This window comes from Triturus cristatus, chromosome 11 (genome assembly GCF_964204655.1).
Source record: "Triturus cristatus chromosome 11, aTriCri1.1, whole genome shotgun sequence".
Taxonomy (NCBI): domain Eukaryota; kingdom Metazoa; phylum Chordata; class Amphibia; order Caudata; family Salamandridae; genus Triturus; species Triturus cristatus.
Window position 1 is genome coordinate 1,087,037,406 of NC_140594.1, and position 16,133 is coordinate 1,087,053,538.

At 39.3% G+C, this 16,133-nt stretch overlaps 1 protein-coding gene across 12 annotated transcripts in view; it reads left to right on the plus strand.

The window, feature by feature from the left end:
• The window catches only part of TNIK (TRAF2 and NCK interacting kinase), a 787,085-nt gene that overhangs the window by 715,830 nt on the left and 55,122 nt on the right, over nucleotides 1-16,133 (plus strand). For all 12 annotated transcript variants that reach the window (XM_085635448.1, XM_085635452.1, XM_085635449.1 and 9 more), the window contains one exon: nucleotides 735-878. In XM_085635448.1, the coding sequence (XP_085491574.1) occupies nucleotides 735-878 (144 nt within the window). The remainder of the gene's footprint in view (nucleotides 1-734; nucleotides 879-16,133) is intronic.

Below are 16,133 nucleotides of genomic sequence, written 5' to 3' on the forward strand. Positions count from 1 at the left end.
AGCTTGCCCAGAAACTTGACAAAAGTAAACAAATTGTGCGATCCTGTTGTCCCACCCTGATACTGGATTTTTTTGTTGTTGTGAATAATGTATTAAAGTTCCAACTACTTTTTTCCATGTTTGGATTTTTTGATAGTGAATGTTGCTCAAAGTTTAGGTCTCTGAATAGGTGTGTAGTCTGGTTTCCAGATGTTTCAGTATATTGCATTGCGTAAGTTTTGATTTTTCAGAAATAGGAAAAATGTGTGCTAATAAAAAGAACACATCCATATTAAAACACAATGAAATGTCTAAATGCATAGGAACTGTTCCCTGAATCCTACTAATCTGCTATAAAATCATTATATTTGAATATGTAAGGAAAGTTGCCTTTATTCAGTGTGACCTAAAATAGAATCAATGTCCACGAAGACTGAAACCATGCTAGATGTTCACTTCAACCACTGGCTAAGTAATTGATTCCTATTTAGAGTCTCTTGCATATAATCGTATCCGGTGTGAAAATCTGATCTGAATTCAGCCCTCTCAGATGAACATTTGTCTTTTCTGCTCAAAATGTTTCAGACTGTTTGCAAGAAATTCCAAGCTGACCCCAGCGCTCCAGCTCCTCAACATTTGTAATCCATATTTACTGCTGAGCCATACTGTAATATAACATTTCATTGATATAACTTGGGTATAAATCATGATTTAAAAACACTGTAATTTGCTTTGTGCTATCGGTTGATTTGCAGGTGTGAACCTCCTAGTGGGCACAGAGAATGGACTGATGTTGCTGGACAGAAGCGGGCAAGGGAAGGTCTATAATCTGATCAACAGAAGGCGATTTCAACAGATGGATGTTCTAGAGGGACTCAATGTCCTAGTGACAATATCAGGTATGTTTGGCAGTGGTTTAGAGTCAGATGAAGGTTATGTTTGCATTTCCTTGCGCTGGAACATTATTAAAGTGAGCAAAGAGGTCAGGGGTTTATAATTGATGACATTTGTATTTGCTGGTCAGAGAACACGAATATGTTTTTCATTACCTAATGAAAGTTTCTGTGTACTTATCATGCCCAGTTTTGTGGTTTGTAAATACAACTCAGACCTTACTGTCCTCTTGGCCGAACAGCTAAAAAATTCTGTTTGGGTTCACTTTATTTTTTGTTTGTTAAATTATTTCTGTTGGGGATCTACATTTGTGACAAAGATTCTTGTGAGAGGGTAACGATGACCTTGACAACAATGATTATACTTGCATATAATACACAGTATACCTTCAGGCTTGGTTAGGCAAACTTTATGAATACATTAATACAATTGGTTGGACTTGGTGGTTGATTTCAGAATGATTTGACTATTTAACCTGCAAACTACACTCAGTTCTCTGCAACATAATACAACTGCATAGCTTCCATAAGTAAAAACCGATGTGTGAGTCCAGAGTACGCAATCATTGTATATACTCCTTTATTGATTGAGCAGAATAAGGTGTTGGAAGAGATGGGAATGATGCGGAAGTTACATCTTTGGGTTATCTCGAAAGATAAAACAACTTGCTTCAACCGTGGAAACTTCCTATGGTAAACAATTGATCTGGCCCTGCCTTGAGGGTGAGTGGTAATCCAGAGGAGCAAAACATTGTACAAGGCGATCCGTTCTTCTTGCTTTTAACCATTTGGCATCCCTGTTTCCCTCATGGAGTAATAGTGGTGGTGGAGTAGTTTGTGACCAGGGAGAGTTTTTTTAGTTTCATTAGTTTTTTAATCTTATCTTTATTTTGATGCTATCATAAACTTGGTTGTGGATCAAGTACTGTTTGATACAAGAATAAAAATGTGGGACAGGCACCCACAGGGCCTGGAAGGGATTGAACGAGTTGACCATAGCAGAATATTGATTACTATTTCATCACCTCTGATGCCAGCTAATGTCACCCACAGCACCACTAGAAGTTGAGCACTTGTTGTTAGCACTGCCCACTCCTACATCACATCCAGATTTTGCTATGGAGTAATACTTTGTAGCAGGTGAATGCCATTTCTAATGCTTTAGGCTGTAGGTTTGATTCAACCAGCCATTGGTGCAAATGGAGACAACAATAAGATGATAGTCGGGAGTGAGGGGAGTTCATATCCCACCTCCAGTGCTCCCTCGGGTAGCCTCCTATTAGGCAGCACCACTACCACTAATAGAAATGTTGTAGTGAAAGGTATAGATACCATCCTGAGCAGGATCTTATTTTTAGTGATTTTGGTGCCTGACATTTCTGATTTAATGCTGCCTCAGTGTACCACTGAATAGCATGACTGAGTGAGTACAGAATAACGAAGCTGGCTGAATTTTACTGCACCCACTGTTTCATTTGCACCATGTTCTTGAGGCAAGTGCTCCAATTGCCAGGTGAAGAGGAGAAGCTCCCACCAGACACTGGCAAAAGAGACAGAAATATATATACAATGATAGGTCAATAGTATATGGAGCTCTGTTGCTGTGCCAGAGTCAAAACTAGTAATTAACCAAGGGAGTTGTGGGCAGCAGTATCCCACTAGTTGCTAGGGTCACTGACTGTGCTGACAATAACAAGGATCAGGTGCCCCTCTGAAACTTGTATTGCACATGGTGATATTGAAAGCCAGACTAAGGGCCTAATTACAAGTTTGGGGGTCCATAGGACTGCCAAACTCATAGTGGTGGTGCAGTGGCAGTCAGGGACTGCTGCAGCAGCTGTCCGACCCCTAAGAGTACGGCAGTCGGACCTCCATTGGACCACCTCAACCACCAGGATCCACGCGGCAGTCTTGAGGCCGCAGTATGCTTCGTGGTGCTGCTGCGGCACTGCCAAGCAGCTTATGAGTTTCCTTACCACAGCTGTCTCATGGTGGTTCTCACGCCAAGAAAATGCTGGTTTTGAGGAAATGAAAGGGGCCTCCTATTGCCCCCATGCATAGGGGTGCATGCAGGGAGGGGTGCATTTTGTGCCTCCCTGTGTGCTTGCTCCCCTGTTCCTGCATGGCATGGACTGCACAGTCCAAGGCGTGCAGGAACGTGCATTGGCGGTCTTGCGGCGGTGTAGTTTCAAGCCTCACATATGAGCGTTTGTACTGCACCCACCGCCACAGGACCACCACACCGCCTGCCCGCCAGACCACAAAATGACTCGTAATCTTGCAGGCGGGTGGTGGTGAAGTTTGGCGGTGTGGGAGCATGGTAGGGACATCTCGGTTTGCTCCCACAGTGCCAGACTCATAATTAGGCCCTAAGTCATAAACACCACCGCTGTGAACATCACTGTTGAGTCACACAGCTGATGGTAATAGGAATTCCCTGTACTGCTTGGTGCTGTTAGTGCATGATGCCATTACTTCATCAGTACTGTAGCGACACACTGTAGAGAAAAGCATAGTAGCAAGAAAGCCAACAACCCACATTCAGGTGTTTCAGTCAAGCCAAGGGGCAGGCCAAATAAACAATCAGCAGCACAACAGTATGGGGCGCAATAGTGGCAATCCAGACCGTCCCATCCAATATCTTCTTCCAACCATTCTATGAAGTCAAGGGATAGGGGTGGGGCACAAAGAGTGAAAGGGCTGGTGGTTTTCCAAGGTCTTTCTATTCTTGTGTCTACCTCCACATCCTCATATGTATGGCTAGGCTGGGTCTGAAGAGGAGGAGTTAGATGGAAGAGTCTTCCAGCCTGTCTCACTCCTGACCCACTCAATTCAGGAAGAAACTAGATGGCAACAAGGAAAGAGGAAGGAGGAGACTACTCAACGAGTCCTTGGTGAGGTTGCAGCTTCATACATCAGTTTTGTTCTATGGATGCAAACGTGTACATGGAAGCCACTAACATTCAGAAGTAGGGATCTGGTCTTAAACTAGCTTGTCTCTGTTTTTGAATGGTGTTATTTGTCATATGAACATGTGTCATAGGACATGGTCCCTTTTCACATTCTAAAGGGGCATTAAAAAGACAAGCAGCTATTTCCTCCTGGTTTCCAGAAATCTGTGCCCTCTAAGAAAGTGGCAAGTAAACAGCCACTGCATACCTATTCAGCCATTGTGTTTACTTTTACACAATCATACAGCGTGCTTGGCGGCAGCGGCATTTAGAGAACTGTGGCTTATACTCCTATGCTCCACTCCAGCTCGGATGTGCAGTGTTTTCAAGGAAAGCTCAGGTACTCATCTTTCCCTGAAAGGGACTGGTCGTCTTCCTATTTACTGTGAAAAACATTATTAATGCAGAAAACTTGTTGATTGTTACCATAGCAAGGCAAGACAGTCTATACAGATATTAAATTGTTCTTTATAAAGTGCTTCATACCACAAGTTACTTTTTTAGCTGTGTAAATGGTGTTCTTATAACTTACTTTCTGGTGCCTTCAGGACTGAAACGCATAACCACTAGATCAGAGTTGATGTCAGCAATGAGAATTTGACTCACTGACCCATCCTATAGACTATGCATGCTTTTTTACCATGATTTAATATGTACATATGTTCTTTGGATGTCTTTGATGATCATTAGATTTAGATTAAAAGTCTCTAGACATTTTTAATTATTTTGTAGTTTTGATTTGATTTATAACAAAACTGGCATCTGTCTAGACAACAAAAGGCCTTGCTTCTGTAAGTGATGGGAATATTCAGCAACAACTACAGATGAACATCTTGCATCTCAGGAGAATTGTCACTAAGGTTCAACACTATGTCCAGACAGTTCATATCACTTAGTATCTTCTCCTTGAATTGTTGGCAAGTAGACAGTGAACAGGTGTGATGGTGTCAATAATGACCATCATGCAGGAAAAGCTTAGAGTGAAGAGATGCTGGTTTTGATGAATGACAAAACCATGGTCTACCATTTCTGTGTAACCCCCATCATGAAGAGCCAGATCTCCACACCTAGTGGAACCCAGCTGACACAAATGTACATGATGACCACATTTTCCAGTTCCAGAAACTGGGAAGAAACTTCTGAAATGCAAGTTATCACAGAATGCTGGAGTCCTCTTGACCTGTTTGTAGGATGTGGTCCACCTAAAGAGCAGATGCACAACATGCATCTGAATAATGACTCACTTGCAAGAAAACTCGAAACACTTCACCCTAGTAGATATGAAGGATGTATGAAGGCATCCGCATGACATGACCACAGGTTGATCAACTTTAGTGGCCTGCAAGAAAATGACTTCTACTGGGGCATTCACTTAATTTCTCAATATGTTTTAACTATTATAAACTGACCAATATATCATGCCCAGCATGGGCACTACAAATACTAGACCCCAGCCCTTTTTAGCATACCAGCAGCCTGCTGCAACAAACTCTGATTTTGTCGGCAACAAGGTGACCTCCATATACTGCAGTGTTGTCCTTCAACCGGACCCCGTCTCCCTTGCAACTTGACTAGCCCTTGCACCTAAATAACAGATCCTGACATCATGGCTTGCCATCACTAATAGTGAGACTGCCACCTCCATGAAGTCCATCCAATTCAAAGCCCCATCGGACCCATGTCTACACCAAGCTCCCACCTTCCCTGATGTCTTGAAACATGCTACAGTCATGACCCTGCTCATGAAACCCTCTGCAGACCCAGCCTTTCATGCTAACTGTAGACCTATCTCCCTTCTACCCTACCCAGCCAAAGTCCTAGAGAATATCATCAACAGACACCTCACTTACCACCTTGTCAACCATCCTATCCTCAACATACCACAGTTCAGCTTCAGGCCCAACCACAGCTCCATAAAGGCACTTCTTGATGCCTCAGACAACATCCACATGATCTGGAAAGAGGAGAGGCTGTGGCACTCATTCTCCTTGACCCCTCTGCAGGTTTCAACATGGCCTCACACCCTATCTTCATCAGTTGACCACACAAGATTGGCTTCTGAGGACCCACCCTCTGATGGACTGCTCCTTCATCAAAAACAGAATACAAGCTGTCAGCTTGGTGCTGTACTCCTCATCAGCCTGCAAACTCATCTGTGGAGTGCCTCAAAGTTCTTCTACCAGATCTACTCTTTGCAATGGAAATATGACACTGCTGGCCATCATCCACGCACATGACTTCAACATCCTCTCCTTTGATAATAACACACAACTCATACTTTCCCTCTCAGACAAGACTTCAAGACAAGACCTCCACACAAGGGACAAGTTCACCACCTGTATGACTGAAGAAGTCGAGCTATCTCAATCTCAACCCTATCAAGACAGAAGTATTGATATCCAGAACTGCAGCTGGTGGTCAGCCCACCTTGGATGCACACTCACCCCCAGCACTCACGTCAGGAAACTCAGGATTATCATTGACATCAAACTGGACATGACTACACAAGTCAACGCTGTCACAGGATCTTTTTCCAACACCCTGAAGATGTTAAGTGCTCCTAATCAACACAAGAAAAACCGTCACCCACACCCTCATCACCAGCAAGCTGGATTACGGGAATACCCTCTACACAAGACATCAAACAACTCACCAGAAGACTACAAACCGTCCAGAAGGCAGCAATCAGACTCATCTTCAACCTCCCATTCAGGACTCACATCACACCACACCTCAGGTAGCTCCACTGGCTCCCAATACACAAACGCACACAGTCCAAAATCCTCACCCACACATTCAGGGCACTACACAACATAGGCCCCTCCTACCTGAACAGTCACATTTCCTTCCACCTACCACCCAGATACCCCGCCTTTCTGTACACCTACTCCCACGCACACACACAAACTGATCTATAGTCTGGCCCTTCTTTTATATCACTCCTAAAACTTGGAGCAACCTCCCACTACACATCAGAGCCTCCTCTTCACTTCTTGAGTTCCACATGAAGCTAAAGACCTACCTCTGTGAATAATACCTCCACCCTAGGCACAGCTTGGCCAGCATACCTGCTCAGCACCAGGATAAATTCCCAGGTGAATACACCACAATAGTCATCTTGGAAGCAAATGGTATTCAGACAGAATATCAAGTTGTAAATATCATGAAACAGAAATATCGACAGCAAGAATATTGCGCTCCAGAATATCAAATTTAACGTAAGAGATATTGTTTTAAAAAATATAGAAGTCATTAATATCGTTTGCAAAAATATAGTTTAAAACCTTTTTTTTTTAATTAGTGTTATGAATTTTAGTTTATATTTTAAATGTAGATGATATATGTTTTTTGGTATAAGTATTGTTGGTTTTTTGATGTATGTGTTACATTTTTTGTAGTTATCAATTTTATTTTAATTAAAATTGGTGTTTTTTTAGTTATATAGAGGATTGTGGGTTTATAGGGGAATAGGGTGGGAAGTAATTTAATTATAATAAATTAATAATTATTTTTTTATTGATATTGATTAAATTGAGATTTTATAGTGTTAACTATAGGAACTATTATATTTGTGATTAATTGGTTGTTAATTACTTGGTAATTAATTATGTTAAAAAATTAGGTGTGGGTTGCAGTGTTTATAGGGGTAAAGGGTGGAAAGTAATGTATTTTTAATGAATAAATAATTTGTTAATTTATATTAATTGATTGAAAATTAGTTATGGAAATTGTGTAATTACTTTTGATTGTGGGGTTTATATAGGGAAAACGGTGGGAAGTAATTTATGTTTAATAATTAGTTATTTAATTAAAAATGTAATATAGAAATTGTGTAATTAAATTTAGGTGTGGGGTTTTTTGTGGGTAAAGGTAATTTGTTCAATTAATTATTAGTTGGTCAATAATAATTAATTAATTGATATTTAGTTAGGGTAATTGTTTTTTGTGTGGGTTTTACTTTTATGGGGTAAAGGTGGGGAGTACATTATTTTTACTTACTTTATAATTAGTTGTTAAATACTATTAGATTTTTAATTGAAAATAGGTTTTAATTGTGTAATTAATTTTTTACAGTTTAATTTTATCTGTGGGTTGTGGGGATTATAGGGGCAAAGTGTGAAGAAGTTCATTCTTATGAGTTTTGATTTGTTTTTTAATGATTAATTCTTTAATTGGTAATAAAAGATGTGAAATATGGGAATACATTTTTTTTTAATTACGAGTGGGTTGTGAGTTGGGTGGTGTTATAGGGTAGGAAATAAACTAAATTTATGTACTGATGTTGTTTCTAAATAATTTTTAATTAGAAATATTTATTTGTTTGAATTTTTTTTCTTCATTTGTTTAATATATTTGTAGGTATGTCATATGTATTGTATTTAAGATTTTTTTAAACATTTTAATATTAAATAACATTTACATATTTTTTACATTTTTGTTTTTAAAATATTTTTACTGGCAATATTTTGTTTTTAATTTTGAACTGACTGGAGTGAAAATATTAATTCTTACCCCTCCGCAATCCAACACTTTCCCTACTGATAGGAGTGAGAAAAGTAAATGTTAAACCTATTGGAGTGGGAATAGTAATTTTGACCCCTCTGCTATCCAACACTTTCCCTACTGTTGCACTGACTGGAGTGGGAAGTTGAAGTTAAATATTTTAAAATAATAGTTTAATGTTTTAATTTATAATAGAATGTTTTTTAATATTTTGTTATTGGTGTATATATATATAATCTCACTGGTAGATGAGGTAGATTGTTTGTGCCTCGAACGGATGCAATCTCTGCATCAGAGAAAGTAGGCAAACTATCAACAAAGACCAGATCAACAAAGCGCAGGGAAAGACGGCAGGCAAGACAAAGAAGAATCAAGCAACAAAAAGCAACAGAAACTACAACCGAGGAAAAACTGGAAACATTAAGTCAAACTACACAATCCAGTAACCAAACAGTTATAAATGTGACTGATGTCGTTCTAAATAAAGCTGCTAACTCTAGGGCTATCCTATTGTCCGAAAAGTTTGTTTTATTATGCGGGCACAAGAATGGATGTATACAGAAGTGTGCGCAAACTGAAACTAAAAAAATACTTCCAGACACAAAAAATGAAAACAGATACAGTAGCTAGGGAAGAAATACAGCACACAATTAATCCTGTCCTGTTAAAGGATACAATTGACATCTTCCATGAACAGGTTGTCACAAGTATAAAGCACCTTAACCACAAGATTAACAACAAAACTAAACACAAAAGATATAAACAAGAGTTACAATATCATCTGCTCATGGCCAAATTGCAAAAAAACAAGGAATTAGTAATTCGCAATGCTGATAAAGGGGGAAACCTAGTCCTTAGGAGCAAAAATGAATATGTCAAGGAGGCTATGAGTCAATTAATAGACACTGACTGTTACTGTCGCAGTGACCAACTGATACTGAGGAAAGTGTATAATGAGTACAAAATCAAGTTGATAGTCTGGAAAGATGTGAGTCTACTATCATCAGATTAATATAAATTCCTGAAAAACGACAATCCCGTTTTTCCAATTTTGTACTTTATACCTAAAATAAACAAAAATCCCCTACAACCACCAGGAAGGCCTATCATTTCGGCCCACAAAAGACTACTTGAAAATACATCAAAATATGTAGACTTTTATCTGCAGGAACATGTCTAACAATTGGCCTCGTACATCAGAGACACGGGATTTTGTATCAAAAATGTTGAATTTTGCCTGGAAAGATGACTATTTATTAATCTCCTTGGACGTAACGTCACTATATACATCTATAAAACATGTAGATGGACTAAGAGCTTTGCAATATTACCTAGCAAGGAGAGGAACTGATTGTATAAAACATAATGCCATGCTATCTGATATGGTAGAATTGTGTTTGCGTAACAATATCTTTATGTTCCAAAATGCCCTCTATCAACAACTGAGGGGCGTGGCAATGGGGGCCAGCTTCTCCCCTAGTTATGCCTGCCTCCACATGGGGTGGTGGGAGGAGCTGGTCCTTCTAAAGGAGCATATACAGTATGACAAAAACAATATAAAGGTATGGGGGGTTTTATTGACAACCTTTTTTTGATTTGGCAAGGAACAAGGGCTGAGGCAGAGGAGTTTATTGATATCCTTAACATTAATCAACTAAACCTTCAATTTACAGCATCTATCAGTAGGGACAGTATTAACTTCCTAGATGTTCAGGTTTTTATTAGAGATGGGAAGCTGGAAACAAGACTTCATCGTAAACCAACAGCCGGAAATGTGGTGCTCCATGCTGGAAGCGCCCATCCTCAACACTTAATCCAAAGCATATTTGAGGCTGTGATGAAGACCTTAAGACAGCCCAAGCCAACTGTAAGTCCAGATTCATGGAAAGGGGATATACAAAAAATGGATGGATAACGCAATTGCTAAAAGCAATTTAGTCCCCAGGGAAGCCCTCCTCCTTAACCAGACAAAGATAAATAAATCGAGAGAACAGGATGTAGTAACTTTCAGATTTGTGCTAAGATGCAATAAACAAGAGAGAAATATCCGAAACATCAGAAAAAGAAATTGGCCTCTAGTGTTTGGTGGCCCAATTATAGGACATCTACTCCCCAACAGACCATTGATAACATGAATGAAGGATGCCCTGGTTCAAAACGATCTGAGCGTTCCAACCAGAGGCACACGGCTTAGTCAAAGAAAGGGATTTCATAAGTGCAAAGTATGCAAAGCTTGCCAACACGGAGTCAGTACAACTGCATATAAAATGCCATTTAATACACAAGTAAGGCCCATCGACAAAGCCCTGTCATGTAAATCTGATTATGGGTTCTATGTGCTGGAGTTCCCTTGCGGCCTACGAGATGTAGGAAGTACTATTCTTCAAGAACACAAGAGGATACTCCAACACATCAGGGCGATTAGAAACAGAGACCAAGCCTATCCGGTAGCCCGCCTCATAAGTGAGGTACATGATAGAGATTCTACAAATGTAAAATATTTTTTAATAGACTCCATCCCCCCCAACAAAAGAGGAAATAGAAAGAAAGCTCTTAGACAACTGGAAACGAGATACATTTTAAATCTCGACACTAAGTATCCGGAGGGGCTCAATGCAACGGTGGAATTACACACATGCCTGTAGGGCAAAGTAGAAAATAATCTCTAAAACAGAAACTATAAAATTTGGTTTAACTGTACATTTTCATCAATTTGAACATTAGTCAATATAGGACCTGTAATTAGATCCGCTAACAAATTCCCACTTGTTCTTAATTTTCACGGGTTGGAGAGGTTTTTAACAAAAAAAAGTTTTTTAGATATTTATACAATAAGCACTAAACACTTTATGGTTTATAAAATGCACTAGCACATGTCACTTTCAGTCATAAGGTTTACATATTTTGTAAGGTTTATTATAAATACTGTCCAAAGTTAAAACAAACAAACTTGTGCATGGTTAACAAGTTTACTTTTGGTACAATAGGAGGTATTCGACCAGGATGTACTTCAATCGACAGTCATGAATATTTACTGCTACAAACTAGATTTTACTGACGGTTTTATCCTATTCAGTATTGTAATAATGCGATGGTTTTTTACAGTTTTTATGAAAAGGTTTTTAACTTATGCAACATTGGGTATTTACACCAATATTGTTTTAAATATAAGTATTTACAAAAATCTTTTGCCAATTGTTATTTAACCATTAAGTCTGTTATTTATTTCTATGTAAAGCCTTACTACCTGAATGCACTGGTCACTTTAAATAACCAAAAAATGGTTTAAAAGATACCTCCCATCCGTGATGTGCATCATGTGATCAAGACCCAAGTCTGGTCGAAACGCGTCATGGCTGCTGAGGGTTTTTGATTGAGCTGAAATAAAACATTAAGATCTGCAACAATTTTGTGATCCGTGCTCCATTTACTGCGAGAAATCGGCATTGGAAATGGAGTGCAATTGAGATATTTATATATATATTACCTACTGGCGGTCGCCAGTAGGTAGTTATAGTTAGGACCTATTTTCCATAGGAAATCCGCAACATTCTATTCCCAGTAAGTGTGGCGCCGGTTGACGAATCTTCGCGAAATTTTCAACTTTTGGCCAGCTCCGGTCCGCTCCCATCCTGAAAGTTTCATGGTGATTCGTCAAGCTGGGGCTGAGAAAAAAGGGGGGTCCCAAAACGCGTTTTCCCCATGCAATTTCCCATAGGACCTGTTGACGCAGCTACAGCCCGAACTGCTGAACGGAAATACACCAAATTTGGCAGAAAGGTAGACCTTGGCTCAGAGTCGTGCTTTTTGCTTAAATGGTGTAAATCCGTTCAGTAGTTCCTGAGAAAATCAAAAGTAAAATCACATATATATCTGGACGGAGCCTAACCACACATCTCATCGTGAGATCTGATTGGCTGTCAGCACTTCATCCAAGAAGTGTTGGCAGCCATCTTGGGACCAATATACATGATAGCACCTCATTAAAAAGCATTGCAGTTAATAGAAGGTTTTAAGACTTTAGTTACATTATAAATCATTTGTTGATGGTACCATACTCATTTTAGGAATTGTGGTATGTTCTGCCTTCTGCTGGGATATCATGAATCATGTTTGAGAGAAAACTGTTTTCACATGCTTTTCCCACAGAGGTTTGGAAGGTGATCCATAAGCTAAACTGAGAGCATATTTTCTGTAAATTCACATTATCTTTCTTAGTCATGTGAGAATGAAGTCTGGCATTCTCAGTAAAACATGTACATCCAACAAGGGCAGAGACTGTCAGTTTATTCCTTTGTGTTCTACTGCAGCTTCCCAGAGTGTTCCAAAGAACAACTAGAGCGCTAACACTCCTACTTATGATACACGTATGGCACACCTGAAGCCATCTTGATTGGAATAAAGTGGTAACTCTTAAAACATTTAATTTAAAAAGGAACAAAATGAGGGGGTTCATTTTGCCATAGAATGTATGATTAGTGCTGCAGAAAGAAAAATTAGGGCACATTTTGAGTGACTTCTCAAATCCTCTTCTATTTCATTAAAGAATTCTGACATGCAGACTGAAACATGCACTTTCAATACCAGCAGCAGACTTCCCTGGTGAGTAGTAGCTTTACTACAGTGATCTAATGAGCAACTAGAGTGCTAACATTCTGAATTTATGGCAAATGTGTGACACACCTGAATGCCTTCTTCATTGAATCAAAGTAAAAAACTGACAGTATGCCTACTGAGGAGACTGTAGTAAATGAGGAAATTAGGAAACTTCATAACAAGTCTCCCAAGATGGCCACCAGAGACAAAAGAGCCCAAATGTAGCACAAATATCACCGAGATGTAGCCCAAGTATAGCCCAATGACAGAAATCCCAGAGTGTTTTAAAGAACAACTAGAGCGCTAACAGTCTTACTTATGACAAAAGTATGGCACACCTGAAACCATCTTGATTGGAATAAAGTGGTAACACTTAAAACATTTAATTTGCAAAGGAACACAATGAGGAGGTTCATTTTGACATAGAAATTATGATTAGTGCTGCAGAAAGAAATATTAGGGCACATTTTGACTTCTCAAATCCTCTTCTATTTCATTAAAGAATTCTGACATGCAGACTGAAACATGCACTTTGAATACCAGCAGCAGACTTCCCTGGTGAGCAGTAGCTTTACTACAGTGATTTAATGAGGAACTAGAGTGCTACCATTCAGAATTTATGGCAAATGTGTCACATCTGAATGCCTTCTTGATGGAACCAAAGTAAACAAGCATTGAAAATGCAATAGGTCTCGCCCTCGTTTAAGTTAAAGTAATTCTGTTTGTAATTAGGTGGCTTTTTAGCTTTGCTTTTATTAGTGTTTTTCAAAATTTCATGTACATAACATGCATATATGTATATGTATGCATGCATTTATATTTGTATTTATATAGATATGCAGATTATATATGTTTATATATGTATGTATGTATATATATACACATACATATATATAAATGCATATATGTGGAAATGTGTGCTCGTAGAGAGAGGTAGAGGTGTAGAGGTAGAGACATAGAGGTAGAGAGGTAGACAGTAGTAGAGAGAGAGGTAGAGAAGTAGAGAGTAGAGAGAGAGTAGTTGAGAGAGTAGCAGAGAGTGAGTAGTAGAGAGTGAGTAGTAGAGAGTGAGTAGTAGAGAGTGAGTAGTAGAGAGTGAGTAGTAGAGAGTGAGTAGTAGAGAGTGAGTAGTAGAGAGTGAGTAGTAGAGAGTGAGTAGTAGAGAGTGAGTAGTAGAGAGTGAGAAGTAGAGGGTAGTAGAGAGTAGAGTAGTAGAGAGTAGTAGAGGGTGAGTATTAGAGAGTAAGTAGTAGAGAGTGAGTAGTAGAGAATGAGTAGTAGAGAGTGTAGTAGAGTGTGTAGTAGAGAGTGTGTAGTAGAGAGTGTGTAGTAGAGAGTGTGTAGTAGAGAGTGTGTAGTAGAGAGTGTGTAGTAGAGAGTGTGTAGTAGAGAGTGTGTGTAGTAGAGAGTGTGTAGTAGAGAGTGTGTAGTAGAGAGTGTGTAGTAGAGAGTGTGTGTAGTAGAGAGTGTGTGTAGTAGAGAGTGTGTAGTAGAGAGTGTGTGTAGTAGAGAGTGTGTGTAGTAGAGAGTGTGTGTAGTAGAGAGTGTGTGTAGTAGAGAGTGTGTGTAGTAGAGAGTGTGTGTAGTAGAGAGTGTGTGTAGTAGAGAGTGTGTGTAGTAGAGAGTGTGTGTAGTAGAGAGAGTGTGTAGTAGAGTGTGTAGTAGAGTGTGTAGTAGAGTGTGTAGTAGAGTGTGTAGTAGAGAGTAGTAGAGAGTGAGGAGTAGTAGAGAGTGAGGAGTAGTAGAGAGTGAGGAGTAGAGAGTGAGTAGTAGAGAGTGAGTAGTAGAGAGTGAGTAGTAGAGAGTGAGTAGTTTAAATTCAAAGGAACACAATGAGGAGGTTAATTTTGCCATAGAAATTATGTTTAGTGCGGAAAAAAGAAAAATTAGGGCTTTACTATAGTGATCTAATAAGTAACTAGAGTGCTACCATTCCGATTTTATGGCAAATGTGTGACACATCTGAATGCCTTCTTGATGGAATGAAAGTAAAAAACCTGAAAGTATTTCCTACTGAGGAGACTGTTGTAAATGAGGAAATTAGGACACTTCAAAACAAATAAGTCTCCCAAGATGGCCACCAGAGACAAAAGAGCCAAATGTAGCACAAATATCACCGAGATGTATCCCAAGTATAGCCCAATGACAGAATGTCCCAGAGTGTTTTAAAGAACAACTAGAGCGCTAACAGTCTTACTTATGACAAAAGTATGGCACGCCTGATGCCATCTTGATTGGAATAAAGTGGTAACACTTAAAACATTTAATTTGCAAAGGAACAAAATGAGGGGGTTCATTTTGCCATAGAAATTATGATTAGTGCTACAGAAAGAAAGATTAGGGCACATTTTGCCTTCTCAAATCCTCTTCCATTTCATTAAAAAATTCTGACATGCAGACTGACACATGCACTTTGAATACCAGCAGCAGACGTCCCTGGTGAGCAGTAGCTATACTACAGTGATCTAATGAGCAACTAGAGTGCTACCATTCAGAATTTATGGAAAATGTGTGACACATCTGAATGCCTTCTTGATGGAATCAAAGTAAACCAGCATTGAAAATGCAATAGGTCTCGCTCTCGTTTAAGTTAAAGCAATTCTGTTTGTAATTAGGTGGCTTTTTAGCTTTGCTTGCATTAGTGTTTTTCAAACTTTCATGTACATACCATGCATATGTATGCATATATGTATATGTTTGCATGCATTATATAAATGCATATATATATATGTGTATATGTGTGCATGTACAGAGAGGAAGAGAGGTAGAGGTTTATAGGTAGAGGTGTAGAGGTAGAGAGGTAGAGAGTAGTAGATAGAGAGGTAGAGAGCGAGTAATAGAGAGTAGAGAGAGTAGTAGAGAGTAGTAGAGAAAGTATCAGAGAGTGAGTAGTAGAGAGTATTAGAGAGTGAGTATTAGAGAGTGAGTAGTAGAGTGAGTAGTAGAAAGTAGCAGAGAGTGAGTAGCAGAGAGTGAGTAGCAGAGAGTAGTAGAGAGTGAGTAGCAGAGAGTGAGTAGCAGAGAGAGCGTATTAGAGAGTAGTAGAGAGTGAGTAGCAGAGAGAGCGTATTAGAGTAGTAGAGAGTGAGTAGCAGAGAGTAGTAGAGAGAGAGTAGCAGAGTAGTAGAGAGAGTAGTAGAGAGAGTAGTAGAGAGAGTAGTAGAGAGAGAGTAGTAGAGAGAGAGTAGTAGAGAGAGAGTAGTAGAGAGAG